At 44.7% G+C, this 13,573-nt stretch overlaps 1 protein-coding gene across 1 annotated transcript in view; it reads left to right on the top strand.

Moving 5' to 3' along the window:
- Nucleotides 1-13,573, top strand: part of LOC134537242 (fat-like cadherin-related tumor suppressor homolog) — a 199,064-nt gene that overhangs the window by 33,388 nt on the left and 152,103 nt on the right. The window contains exon 2 of the mRNA XM_063377510.1: nt 2,825-6,447. Within this exon, the coding sequence (XP_063233580.1) occupies nt 2,892-6,447 (3,556 nt within the window). The 5' untranslated portion in view covers nt 2,825-2,891. The remainder of the gene's footprint in view (nt 1-2,824; nt 6,448-13,573) is intronic.

The following is a 13,573-nucleotide window of genomic DNA, read 5'->3' as shown; positions in this document are numbered from 1 at the left end:
CCAGATAACTGCGGTCCAATCATGAACTCAGTGAGTGTGATGGTTTGCATTTTAACTTGCGACGAAATTAATGCGCGAAATTTCCGTGTCTCGAATCATTAGAGACCTGAAAAATTCGCGGATTCATTTCCTGATAGTCTAGAATCCAAAAACGTTTCCCTTTTTACTGCATCAGTGATTGGGCCACAGTTTATCTGAATGATACTCGGCCAATGAAAAACCTTAAACAAAAGACGTATCGAATCACTAGCGTGCCAGTTGAACAGGTGTCACGAGTCAGTAGCCAATGAGCAGATGTAATTTTTCCGGGTGCATAGAGGGTCATGGAGTATATCCTACAGGTCATTGAAATCGCGAATTTTTCCGGTCTCTACTAATCATGGATTTCCAACAACGCGTTAGAATTAATTTTTTTCCCATGTGAAACGGAGACCAGTAAAAATGGATCGTGCCAAAAAGGAAAACGTTTGACACCATTCCCTTACACTGAGAGGGCTACGACATAGCAGCTGAAGGCCTTCCAGTCATGGGATCAACATTGGGATGTTTGCGCGTCGCTAGCCAATGAGAGCATTTAGAAGGAGATTTGTTAAAAATTGGATGTAAGCCTATTACTTTGTTCGTAATGAAATTATCCACCGTAGTTTTCGATTACACCTTGTAAATGTATGTCACGGCAGTCAGAAATTTTCCCGTTCGGTTTTTGTTTCTTGTAAAAATAAAAAATAAAAAGTGAAGGTATTTTCCATGTAGGGTTGGCCAGGTTAGGGTTGTTATTTGGTTTGGTAATGTTGGCACCGCGGCAGAAGAGGACCGTGAAGAGGAGGGAGGCGGGGGTGGCATGGGCGCTGTCCGAAAGCTTTCTCCTGTCGGGGAAACCCCGCGTTCCCCCCCATGCGCGCCTCCAGTGCCCCTCGCGAACCGAGCAAACACGAGCACACACGAGCCGGGTCGGGCGAGTGGAGCGCTCCCAGCGGCGGCTAGAGCGACTACTCTCGGCTCACCGGTCGACCAAGCGCTTTCAGAAAGTTACACCCTTTCTTTGTGTTCATGCATACTTTTTTTTATTGTTATTTTGGACAAACCTGTGTCTAATAAAAAAAACTCTCGTGAGAATAAAGTGATTTGTATTAAAAAAAAAAATGAAGGAAGATAAAGTTACTTCAAACATTACCAGTTCAAGGCATTAGTTTACTATTGTCTTTAGTTTGGTTTTTTTTAATAAATTTGTTATCTAGTAGTCAAACATATATGTCCTACCAACCAAAAAATTTAAACCATTAAAAAATTTAATATAGTAATATTTTGTCATAAGGTTCGTGCGTAGAAATTCCATTTTAACAGCAAAAATCTATTCCAAATTTTTTACGTGATGTTTTTAACGACTAGTTAGCAAATTTTATAAAAAGCGATAAACACGATAATAAGTAATTATTTTTTCTCTGAATTGCTACTATTTTACGAACCTTACCTTTCTAATTAAGGTTTTTGAAAAAAAAAATTTTTTTTTACTGAAAACAGGTTTGTCCAAAATTAAAAAAAAAAAAAATCAAACTCCTTTACGATTTTCTAGTACTCTATATTTTGAATCTTTTAAACAAAATTGAATAAATGATGTAGAAGTTCAAATATGTTTTTTTAATGAACTACTAGTTTGAGAATTTTATAGTTATTAAAATTAATAACTAATATTTACTAGAAGTTTAGCCAAAATTTTATCATCTTAATTATACTAATGATCTTAAACTTTTGGTTTATAAATTAATGGACTAACATCTGTCCGTTATAGGTTTATTTGAGGGCAGTAGCTAAACTTGAATACCAATAACTGCATTATCCCGATATGAAACATTCTAAACCACGGTTTATATCAGTTAAAATTGTTTCTGGAATTTATACACGACAAACCTCTGACCGGGGCCGCTAAATACTTTGTAACCTGGAAAATATACTTCTCCAATATTTTTGAGATAAATATCATGACTTGAAGACGACTCGATAACTTCCGACTCGATACCCCTGCAAAGACGTTTTGGAAAAATTCCAAACAGCGTGAAGCAACTTCTCCAGTCGATGCACGAAGAAACCACGAATTGCTGCACACTGTAAATATCCAATGTTGGAAATGTTCCAACCTGGTGACTGTACATTGCCTTTCAAATACACGCTAGCCCCTGGATTTTTGGCTGACTGGATGAGTTCCAAAACGACTACAGGTGAAAATTTTCCTACCACACCACTTCCAACTGCAGCATACAATCAGTGGAACAACGGTCCGAGATTTCCCCCTCAAGAGTCCTCCAAAATGCTGCAGTTAAAAATGTTTACATAAGACAATTATCAACTTGAAAGTTATAATTCAGCTCTTCGTAAGGTTGGCCGTACATACCAAGTTACCAACTAACTTTAATTAACCAGTTTAGAAGAGAGTTATAATGATTTCGTGCTTCCGTGGGGAATGGAAACCATACCTGCCCTGTAACAATGCAGACTTTAATGTCTTGTAGAACAACTGAGTCCCTTTGGCTACCCTGAGAAAAATACACTCACAACTCTCCCACACCCTTGATACTGTTCCTGCAACACATAAAATTGCAATAAGCTAATGTTTACAATGTTATGTTTCTGGTGCTGCAGGTTGGTTGCTGCAACTTTGTAGACCTAAAATGGAGCTCTTTTGTTGTCCTTTATCTGGTATTTTTTTTACAGGCTGCTGAATGGGAACTTTAGAGTGACTTATTGAAACATTGTGGTACTCCAAATGAGTATTAACCTCATTATTGTGATTCTGCTCCAACATAATCATATTGTCGATGTGTTTCAGGAAGCACAGCTTGTCGTGATGAGGCGGAAAGAGGACCTGGGATGCCCGCACTGACTCCGGCACGGACATGATGCCGAGCCCGTCTCTGGTGCTTCTCGCCATGCTTCTCTGTGTGTCGGGAGCAGAGCAGGGCATCATCTACCTCACCGACGACGTGACATCTACTTCCGACGTTTACAAACACGACCAGGAAACGTCTAGCAAAACCATTTCTCTCCATCATGCGAATGAAATCAACACGGAAAGTTCCCTGGAAAATACGTTGGCTCCGACGTCAGTTAATACATATTCGGTGATACCAAAAAAAATCCACACCAATGAGTTTGGAAACGATGCTACATTCCCTGTAATTGGACAAGTGTCTTCATTTTCCTTCACACAGAGAGAGTATAATGCCAGCATACCCGAGAACTCTCCGGGAAAGACGTTCGTTATTCCAGAAGAAAGGATAGGTATAGTGACGACATATGGCAAAAATAATCTTGAGGTCCACTACAAAATAACTGGTGGAGACCAGGAAGGGTTCTTCAAAGCAGAACAGAGACAGGTGGGTGACTTCTGCTTCCTTACTATACGCACTAGAACAGGGAAAATGGATGTCTTAAACCGAGAGCGTAAAGATCAGTTCGTTTTAGAAGTTCGTGCATCTGGAATTATAAATAATAATGAGATCATGATGGAGGCGTACACACGCGTTGTAGTATATATCTTGGATACAAATGACTTGAACCCTCTTTTCTACCCGACTGAGTACGAAAGTTTGGTCCCTGAGGACACCTCTCTTCATAAGAGTATTCTCAGTGTGTCTGCAGAAGATGCCGATCTGGGCGGAAATGGTGAAATTTATTACAGTTTCTTGCAGCCCACAGATCAGTTCTCCATTCATCCAGTGAGTGGAGTGTTGACATTAACACGTTTTCTGAGGTATGATGAACAAGATTTCTATGAGTTAAATATTGTAGCTCAAGATAGGGGCATATCACAGAGGCTAGGGTTAGCAAAACCAAGCACTGCTAAAGTTAGGATACGGGTGCAAGAGGTAAATTTGCATTCCCCCAAAATACATATTAAACATCTACCTGACATCACTGAGCCCTCCACCATTAAAATTTATGCAATTGTTAAAGTTTCAGACAAGGACAAAGGGGTGCATGGCGAACTAAAGAGCCTCGAGATTGTAAGTGGTGACCCGAATGGCTACTTTATGATTAAAAAAAGCAAAGAAAATAATGTAAATAATGAAGAATATATTGTAGAAATTCGCCAAAATTTGGAAAGAGATCTTGTACCACAAGGCTTCAATTTAACTCTTAAAGCAGTTGACAGAGGAGTCCCTCCCAGAACTACATACATGTCTTTCCCAGTTCATATTGTTGAATCTAACGACAATGGCCCTATATTCGAGCGAGAAATATATGAAGTTGATATCTCAGAGACGGCACCTATAAACACGCCTGTCATAAGACTAAAAGCAACAGGGTCAAACAAAAGCAAAAATTCTCATGTATTCTTGCATATTGTCGGAGGAAACGAAGGCCAAGAGTTCCACATAAATCCTGACACAGGTATGTTATATACATCTGTTAACCTCGATGCTGAAGAAAAGTCATTATATACCATTACTGTGTCAGCAATTGACCAAGGAAACTCTGGTACCAGAAAGCAATCGTCCGCTAAAGTCAAGATAAGTGTGGTCGATGCAAATGATAACGATCCAGTTTTTGACAGTACAGAGGCCACAGTTTGGGTTAATGAAAACGAACCTGTTGGAACATCTGTGACGAAGGTTACAGCAAGAGACAGAGACTCCCTCGACAATGCTTACATATCGTACAGCATAGCAAACTTGAACCATGTACCTTTCGAAATCGAACACTTTTCTGGTATTGTCCGCACTACATCTGTGCTGGACTACGAATCCATGAGGAGAGACTATATTCTTCATATTAGAGCATCAGACTGGGGAGTACCATATCGCCGGCAGACAGAGATGCAGCTCAGAGTTAGTCTAAAGGATGTTAATGACAATAGGCCACAGTTTGAGAAGATTGACTGTGAGGGGCATCTGTCTCGGCACATTCCTATTAGCACAGAGATAATAACTCTATCAGCGATTGACTTCGATTCAGGTAACATAATTAGCTACCAGATAGAATCTGGAAATGAAGATGGCTGTTTTTCACTAGAATCAACCTCAGGGGTGTTAAGTGTTTCATGTGATCTTTCTGATGTTAAGGTGTCTGAAAGGGAATTGAATATTACAGCAATGGATGGTACACATTTTTCAGATGTTACTAGAGTTCTCATACATTTGCTGAACTCTAAGAAGACCAGTTCTCCAAAATGGTTGATGAGTGGTGACAATGGTGTGTTCCAGTGTCACGAAACTGATGTAGCCATTCGACTGACAAAATTGTTGGCCTCGGCTCAAAGCAACAACATGCCTGGTTGGCAAGAAGAATTCGCTATGATGCCCAGTAGATATGGCGAGAATTTTCATGCTCCTCAATTCGTAGACTTCCCAGCCGAAGTACATGTCAATGAATCAGCAGCCATAGACACCGTAATATTTACTGTACAAGCCACAGATCGTGATCATGGTTACAATGGATATCTTGTGTTTGGTATCTCAGCAGGAGACCAGGATTCAGTATTCTTCCTAGAGCCACGCACAGGAGAACTGAAGGTCGTGGGACATCTCGACCGAGAAACTGAATCAGAATACTCCTTAAACATAAGTGTCTACGATCTTGGCACTCCACAGAAGTCTTCTTCACGATACCTAATGGTCACAGTGCTAGACGTGAACGACAATCCTCCGAAGTTCGAGAGATCACCAACGACTTTTCGGATTAGCGAGGATGCACCCAACGGCACAGCGATCTTCCAGTTCAATGCCTCCGATGCTGATTTCAATAAAAATGGCCTGATTAATTATGCCATTTTGAGCCTGACTGAGGATTTCGCGGTGGATGAGTCCTCTGGTGTTTTGTACGTGTCCTCACCACTTGACCGCGAAAGGCAGGCGTTGTACGAGCTGGTGCTGAGGGCATCGGATGGTGGCAGTGAGCCCTTGCACGAAGACCTGAGCGTGCGGGTGGTCATCGACGATGTGAACGATAACTCACCGGTCTTCGCGCTGAGTGCCCACGTGGTTAAGGCTCACGAGGACTTGCCACATGGCAGCCTGGTGGCCGTGGTGGACGCCACTGACCCCGACCTGGGTCAGGGTGGCCAGGTGAGGTACTCGCTCGTCCCGGGGGTCGACGGGGATGGGCTATTCTCCATCGACGCCCTCACGGGGACCGTGAGGAGCGCGGGCACGCTGGACTTCGAGCGGCGGCAGGTCCACAGTCTGACAGTGCGCGCGGAGGACCTCGGGGTGCCGCCGCTTGTCGCGGAGGCCTCGCTAGTCGTGGAGGTGGTCGACGTCGACGAGAACTGCCACGCGCCTGCGTTCGACGACTTCGTGGTGACGGCGTCCGTGAGGGAGAACCAGCCCGCCGGGACGCTGGTGACGACCGTCCGGGCCACCGACGCGGACGCGCCTGGCGACGACTCACGCGTCGGGTACTTCATCGTGGGCGGCGACGGTCTGGGGCTCTTCTCCATCGACGATGAAGGTAAGAGTTTTCTTTTGTCTTCCCTGCCCTTATACATGTGTCAACCAGTCTCCATAGGTTTGGCTTATTGCATTGTTATGTCATGAGGTAATTTTTTATTTACTGCAACTTCTAGGTACTTTTTCACTATAAAACCAATGAAAATATGGTTTTAAGTTTTAAACTATATTTTTTCCTATGTGTTAATGCCTTTTGTAAAAGGCAAGGAAATATTCACAATCAATAGGTATTCCTGGATAACTGCGCCATAACCACTTATAATAAGTTAATTTTCTGGTTTCAGAGCTGGGACCTCGCATGAACCTTTTTTTAAAGACCTTTCTTATATATTTATTCATAAATTGATTTTTTCAACAAGTTGGCTAAGTGGCTAGAATTTCTAGTCGATGAGTCAAGGCTACCGAGTTCCATTTTAGGCTGGGTCGGGGATTCTTCACTCGTGGAATTTTTCCTTTCTGGAGTTCAGTACCCGGTGTTGGGTCATCCCTTCATCGCCATTCTGTGGAAGGCAATGAAAATCCATCGATGAATCACGCACATCGACATTGAAATTTATAACGCACTTGAATTATATCTCCGTTAATGTGGTACGAGTGTTGACCATGGGGGAGAAACTCTATTTACTGAGACTAGGCCCACCCTCTAATATTATACTAAGTATATTACTATTTTACTAGCTTAGCTACATTTATTGTGAGAAGTAATGCATCAGCTATTGTTAGGCAAAAAAAAAAACAGTGAAAATTAATGCACTTTATTTTGTTGCCCACATATTTTGTGGTGTGGCATACCAGCTGTACTGGATCCCTGCTCATTTATATATAGCATGCTGTGTTTTTTTTTACAAAATAGTTTAAAGTGTTTTTATGCACAATTATAATCCCATCTATCATGCAATTAGTCAAGTAGTTAAATTATCATTATAAAGCTAACATTTGGGATTTGAACCGCCCGCCTTAGTTTTGTTTTGCTAGTAGGGCCAACCCAACAGATAGCGTCACATGTCACACAAAACTTGGTTTAAGTGTCCACTGTAAGAGTCGCACTTCTCTATTTTCCTCCTGGCGACTCCTGACCGTAAAGCATTCTGTGTTCTGCAATTCGCTAAGAGTGAATCTGTAATTCAGTTTAACGTGCACTTCGTTTAAAGTTTAACTGTGATCCCTCATGTGGCAAAAACATCCGCTATGATGTAGGCAATTCGAGACGACACATTTCTTTTTCGCTAGCCTCCACGTTCACCCGACATAACACCATGCGAGTTTTTTTATCTCCCTTTGGGGCTTTATAAAATATCGTGAATATGTTCCGCCGCTACCCAATGATCTGCCAGAGTTGAAACACAGAATCGAAGAGGCTATCCGGAGTTTTAACCAAAGTGAGGTAAGAATTGGACTTTGGGTTGGATGTGTGCGCACATTGAACATTTTGTAAGAACAAATTGATGTGTGGTTTGTAATAATATAATATGCCATTGGAACTGGGACCATCTTTCTATGGGCATCCTGTACGTGTCTCTCTCCTCCCTCCTGCTGCTTCGCTGGGATCGCTTACGCTCCGGAAAGTACGGTACGTCTTCCCCCGCCGCGCTCGTAAGCGCGTTACGAACGAACTTGGCGGTCGGGGTTCCGCCGTCCCAGCCATCTCGCGTTCCGCTTCGGGTGCCTTCCGACGGTGGAAGTTTCCTGCGCCCCCATTCCCACCCCCGGAGCGATCATCAGCGAGAAGCGATGCCGTACGTGCGTACGAAGCCACGCTTCGCCGTTCTTTGAAAGTGGGAGTACCTCCAGGGCGCGGAGCGTCAACCGCTCAACGACCGGCGCGACCCGGGGCCGTATTTACGCGCAGGCTATCCAGGCTGTAGCCTATGGGCCCGCACCACACGACACGAAAAAAAAAAAAAAAAAAAATTATACTGCGATTTGGATCTTCTTATATTCTTACATAAAATACGCGTCCACATAGTGTCGAGTTGTTTTGTGTTGATTAATTGCGCCGAACTAAGCTCTTCTGCATAAATAATTTTCTATTATTTTCATTGTTTTTGGTGTCACTTAATTCCTTAACCTCTAAATACTGTTTGGTTAAATTATATAGTTCAATAATAAACTTTTTTTTTTCAAAATAGAAAATTGATCAAAACTATGAGTTTTGTAGGTCAATTAAAATAAACTACCCACCCAGACGCAGGCAAGAGGCACCCACTGTTTCACTGGAAGGGGATACTCCTTTCCCTTAGAGAGGGCCCGCACCAAAGACTCAGCCTAGGGGCCCACAGGCAGTAAATCCGGCCCTGGCGCGACTCTTGCAAACTCAGGAGGTAAGACTGTTTCCCTCCATGACAAGGGCACAGCAAAAGAAAATTTTGTCACGTTAAAAAAAAATGGGTGCTTGTACTTATGTACGAGAGTTAGAAGTTATAGTTATTTGGTTTTATAAACTGCTATATTTAATTTTGCAAGCATATGATTAATAAATATAAAATGATAAATGGACTAGAGTGATATTAAAAATTCAATTAATTTTTAAAAAAAATACTCAGTATTCAATATTCATATAAACACATGTATAAAATTAATTATTATTTGTGCGTCTGACTGGAGCTCGGTGAATCCTAGCTTACTTCCCGAAATATCGAGATTCGCCCGCGAAACAGGCATCGTGCATCACACGGGAATAAAAAAGCCACGCGAAGCTTTGAAGCTTCTGAGAGCCATCCGGGCGTGAAACAGTTTTCCAGTAAAAAAAAACGAATTATAATGGAAGGGAGAAAACAATCAGTTCTGCGAGGTGTGATGCGTGAACATAAAAGCTGCCGTGGACCGTGTAAGCCGGTCTCGAGTGACCGTGTGTAGCGGGACGTGGAGAGGGGCCAAGAAGACCTGGCTGGACGCGATCCAGTCGCCATCCTTCATCCTCCCAGCCTCCTCCCCTTCAACCCCTTTACCAACTCAACCGCCGTGCCAAAGTTCATCCGGGGCGGGCACGGCACTCCATATCTCACGGCTCGTCCGAGGCCGCGGGTGTTCTGGGGCCCGGGTGCCCCGGCGCGCACTGCTTCCTGTCTTGACCAGTCCGTCGCGCCGGCACACCCATGAAGAACTGTCCTCTTCCCCATGGCCCCATTGTGCTGGCTTCCCCACGGCAGCTCGCGATCCCTCTCCACTCGTTACCTCGAGTAACAGGCGATTTGCCTAAAGGCGGTTCGCCTAAACATTAATTCGTTACGGCGATTTGCCTAAAGTCATTTCGCCTAAAGGCGTTTTGCCTAACGTCGAATTGCCTAACTGCTATTTGCCTAAAGGCGATTTGCCTAACGGCGTTTTCCCTAACGGAGTTCTGCCTGACGGCGATTTGCCTAACGGCGTTTTTTGCCTAAAATATTACTATGATGACAAAACCTCGTTTTTCCTAATGGCGATTTGCCTAAAATGTTACTATGATGACAAAACCTCATTTTGCCTAACGGCGAGTTCCCTAACGGCGTTTTGTCTAATGGCGAATTGCCTAACGGCTTTTTGCCTAACTACGATTTGGTCAACAGCGTTTTGCCTAATGGCGATTTGCCTAACGGCGTTTTGCCTAACCTAACCTAACCTAACCTAACGGCGTTTTACCTATCAGCGGTTTGCCTAACGGCGATTTGCCTAAAATTAGGCAAAACGCCTTTAGGCAAAACTTTCGTACACATGCTTGTTACCTCCATCAGAAATTGCCGTTCCGCAAATTCACTACACGCAAATTCCTCGATCCCTTTGCGGGACCAGCATGTACTCCCAGGAACGGGGCGGGGCTGGAGGCAAACGGCGAGTGAAGTGGACACGCCACTTCAGCGCGGTCTGGATGCTCCGGCCAAGAGCTGTGTCGAGAGGCTGAGGCCCACTCAGCAAGACGCCTCCAACAGGCGGTGAAGGCAGCTATCCAGACCTCTCACACCTCTGGGACCTCTCAGAACACCCACGGCCGAGGTCCTCTCGTTGATAACTGGCCCAGGGTCGTCAAGTGCACTGGGAACCTGTCATCAGAAACATTAAAAAAAATTGCAATTTTAGTCACCTGTAGAATGGACTTCACACCATCATCTATGCACTCAAAACAAACGACACCTTCTTATTGATAGAAGGCATGCAGTTTTCGCTAAAAGATTTCGAGACCAGCTGAAAGTTAAAAACCCTGCAGCATCGTCTGTGTTTAGTGTCGGGTTGGAAGTTTCTTTCAGGCGCATGTCGATTGTTACAACACCAATCATAGTAATTCAGTGCGGAAGCAAACGCGTCCTGAGTGGCCCGGTCAAATAAGGCAGCGACGTCTCTCGCTAGACGGCCGCCAATCCCTGGTGCGGGTATACCTTTTTGTAGTCTAATAGGCGTTCAGATATTTTTTCGTGAGAAAATGCCTGCCCCTATCTATGTGCAGGGACTGGAAAAATTCGCATTTTCGATGACCTTCAGGATAGACTACACAGTCCTCAGTATACTCGGGAAAATAACGCCTGTTCATTGGCTGCTGACACGTGTGTCGGTCTCAACTGGTTTTCCTGTGATGCGTTACTTCTTTAATTGAGTGTTTCCCATCGGCCCAGAGTCGTCCAGACGAACAGTGAACCAATAACAAAAGCAACTTAAAGGTATATTTATTTGAATTTTAGCCTATCTCGAAATGAATCTGCGAATTTTTTTCCGGTCTCTATCTATGTGTATTTGCTTCAAGTCTAACTTGCTGGCCGATGAGTCCGTGAAATGATGGTGTCTCTAGTGAAAGCTGGGAGCGGTCCCAGTAACCACAGGCAGGTCCGACTACCGAGCTCTTCAGCTGGGCGCACAACTCCCCTCACCCCCTCACCATCGCTCGGCTGACCGCAGGGAAATGGGCCGAGGGTCGAATGGGGCAGCGTCACTGCAGGACCCTGGGTCGGGCCAGGGAAAAAGGGGGGACGGGGGGAAAATATTCCGGCCGGTTGTCCACGTGTGCCCTCCGGGGTGTTTTTTTTTAAAGTAGAGTCGTTTGATGGTGGTTTAAGGGGGTGTAGGGGGGAAAGGAGTAAGCCGTGTTCGCGGTGCGTAATGCGGCGCCCCGATAATGGGCGGGTGATTAACGGGCGCGAGGAAAGGAAGCGGCCAACGCCTTAATTTACGGCTTCTCCTCGGATAAGGATGGGGGGGAGGAGGAGTGGTGGAAGCCCCTGAAAGCAGGGGCCGTCGGCAAAAACCTGCTCGGCCAGCGGGAAAGAGGTGTTATCCTTCCACCACACCGCAGGTCGCGAGGGGTGAATCCTTACAAACCTAACCCTTCCCTGCTTCGTAGGAGATGAATACACGGTAATGTCTGGTTGGGAAAGGCGGATGAACCAAAAAGGGGAGGGGGGATAGGAAGGGAGAAAGTATGAGGAAGCCCATTCCTCTCACTCCACTGCGTGGGTATGTGCAGTGACCTGAAAAATTCGCGTATTCATTTTCGCGTTTTGCTGGAATCCTAAACGCAATTAGCTTCATATTGCCTCTGTGATTGGCTCACAGTTAATCTGAAGGATTCGGCGCCAATGAAAAACCTTCAACCAAAGAAGTATAGAATCGCAAGCATCACAGTTGACAAGGGCACAAGTCAGAGTAGCCAATGGGCAAGTTATGTAGGGGAATGTCGAATATATTCTAGTGATCAGTGAAACCGTGAATTTTTCCATTCCCTAACGAACATGTAGGTACCGGATTATTTGGGCAGTTGATTTTGTTTAGTACTCTAAAAAATAGACCGTTCTGGTTTAACATCTAGTCAACAAAAGAACAGTCTTACGAAATCGGTTGGAGAGCACCCCACCTATGCCTTAACGGTGTGAAAAATCAGTGATTGCAGATTGGCGACCCTTTGATATCCAACCCGCGGCGAGATGATTTGAGCAAATCCCAGGGGTTGGATGTGGTTATTCGCGCGGGTCTTAATGCTGGGGGCCGCAGTCAAATTGGGTTCGCGGTGAGAGAGAGTGAAGGAGGGGGGAGGGGGGGAGGGAGCGAGGGCTAATTAAATCGCCGTCAAATGGGGGAGCGGTCCGGAGAGCTCGTCAACGCTGGGGTCGAGGCAAACATTTGCATGTCCGCGCCTTCCTGCGCGGGCCGTAGAGGCGACATCCCCTGCGCCCGCGCGCCTGAACATCGCCCTTCCGTGGCAGTCCAAGAGCCAACAGGCCGTCACTGACTCCAGCAACCGGGGATCTCGAATAGACTAAGCCACGAAGCCACTCCATTACCGTAATTCTCTTTGTAAATGATTAGAGACCCGGAAAATTCGCGGGTTCAATGACCTCCAGGATAGACTCCAATATCCTCTACACACTCGGGAAAATGCCAACTGTTCATTGGCCGCTGACTTGTGAGTCGTCTCGACTGGGTGGGCTGTGATTCGACACTTCTATGAGTGAGGGTCTCTAATTGCCCCTCAGTCCTCCAGATTAACAGTGAACCAATGGCAGAAGCAGCACTAAGGTATAATTATTTGAATTTTAGCATAACACGAAATGAACCCGCGAATTTTCCGGGTCTCTATAAATGATACATGGACGATGCTAAAGAGTTTTAACTCTCAACTAGTCTCGGAAAAGCACGCCCGTATAAATAGTTTACCCCGGTGACAACCCCGCATATCCACGAATCCATGGTATAACATATAATTTAGTTTTTCATATTTTGTACCACCCGATAATGGGAATAAAATTGCAGCGAGCCGTTTCATAAATATATAGCCATAGTGTTTGAGTGACGATGTTTGCTTCTTCAAAACATTTTGAAATGGTTGATAAAAATGAACTGTTCTATGAAATGTTCCACTCTATGGGATTTCCCAATTAACCGGTTTAGTTTATCAACATTCTGAATATGTATATACATATGGACTGGAAAAATTCGCGGTTTCGATGGCCTTCAGGATAGACTACGCAGTCCTCAGTATACTGGGGAAAACAACGCCTGTTCATTGGCTGCCGACACGTGTGTCGTCTCAACTGGTTTGCCTGTGATGCGATACTTCTTTAATTGAGTGTTTCCCATCGGCTCAGAGTCGTCCAGACGAACAGTGAACCAATAACGAAAGCAGCTTAAAGGTATGTGTATTTGAATTTTAGCGTATCGCGAAATGA

The sequence above is a fragment of the Bacillus rossius genome, chromosome 12 (genome assembly GCF_032445375.1).
Source record: "Bacillus rossius redtenbacheri isolate Brsri chromosome 12, Brsri_v3, whole genome shotgun sequence".
NCBI classification, from domain to species: domain Eukaryota; kingdom Metazoa; phylum Arthropoda; class Insecta; order Phasmatodea; family Bacillidae; genus Bacillus; species Bacillus rossius.
This window is presented reverse-complemented; position numbering and strand designations above follow the sequence as displayed.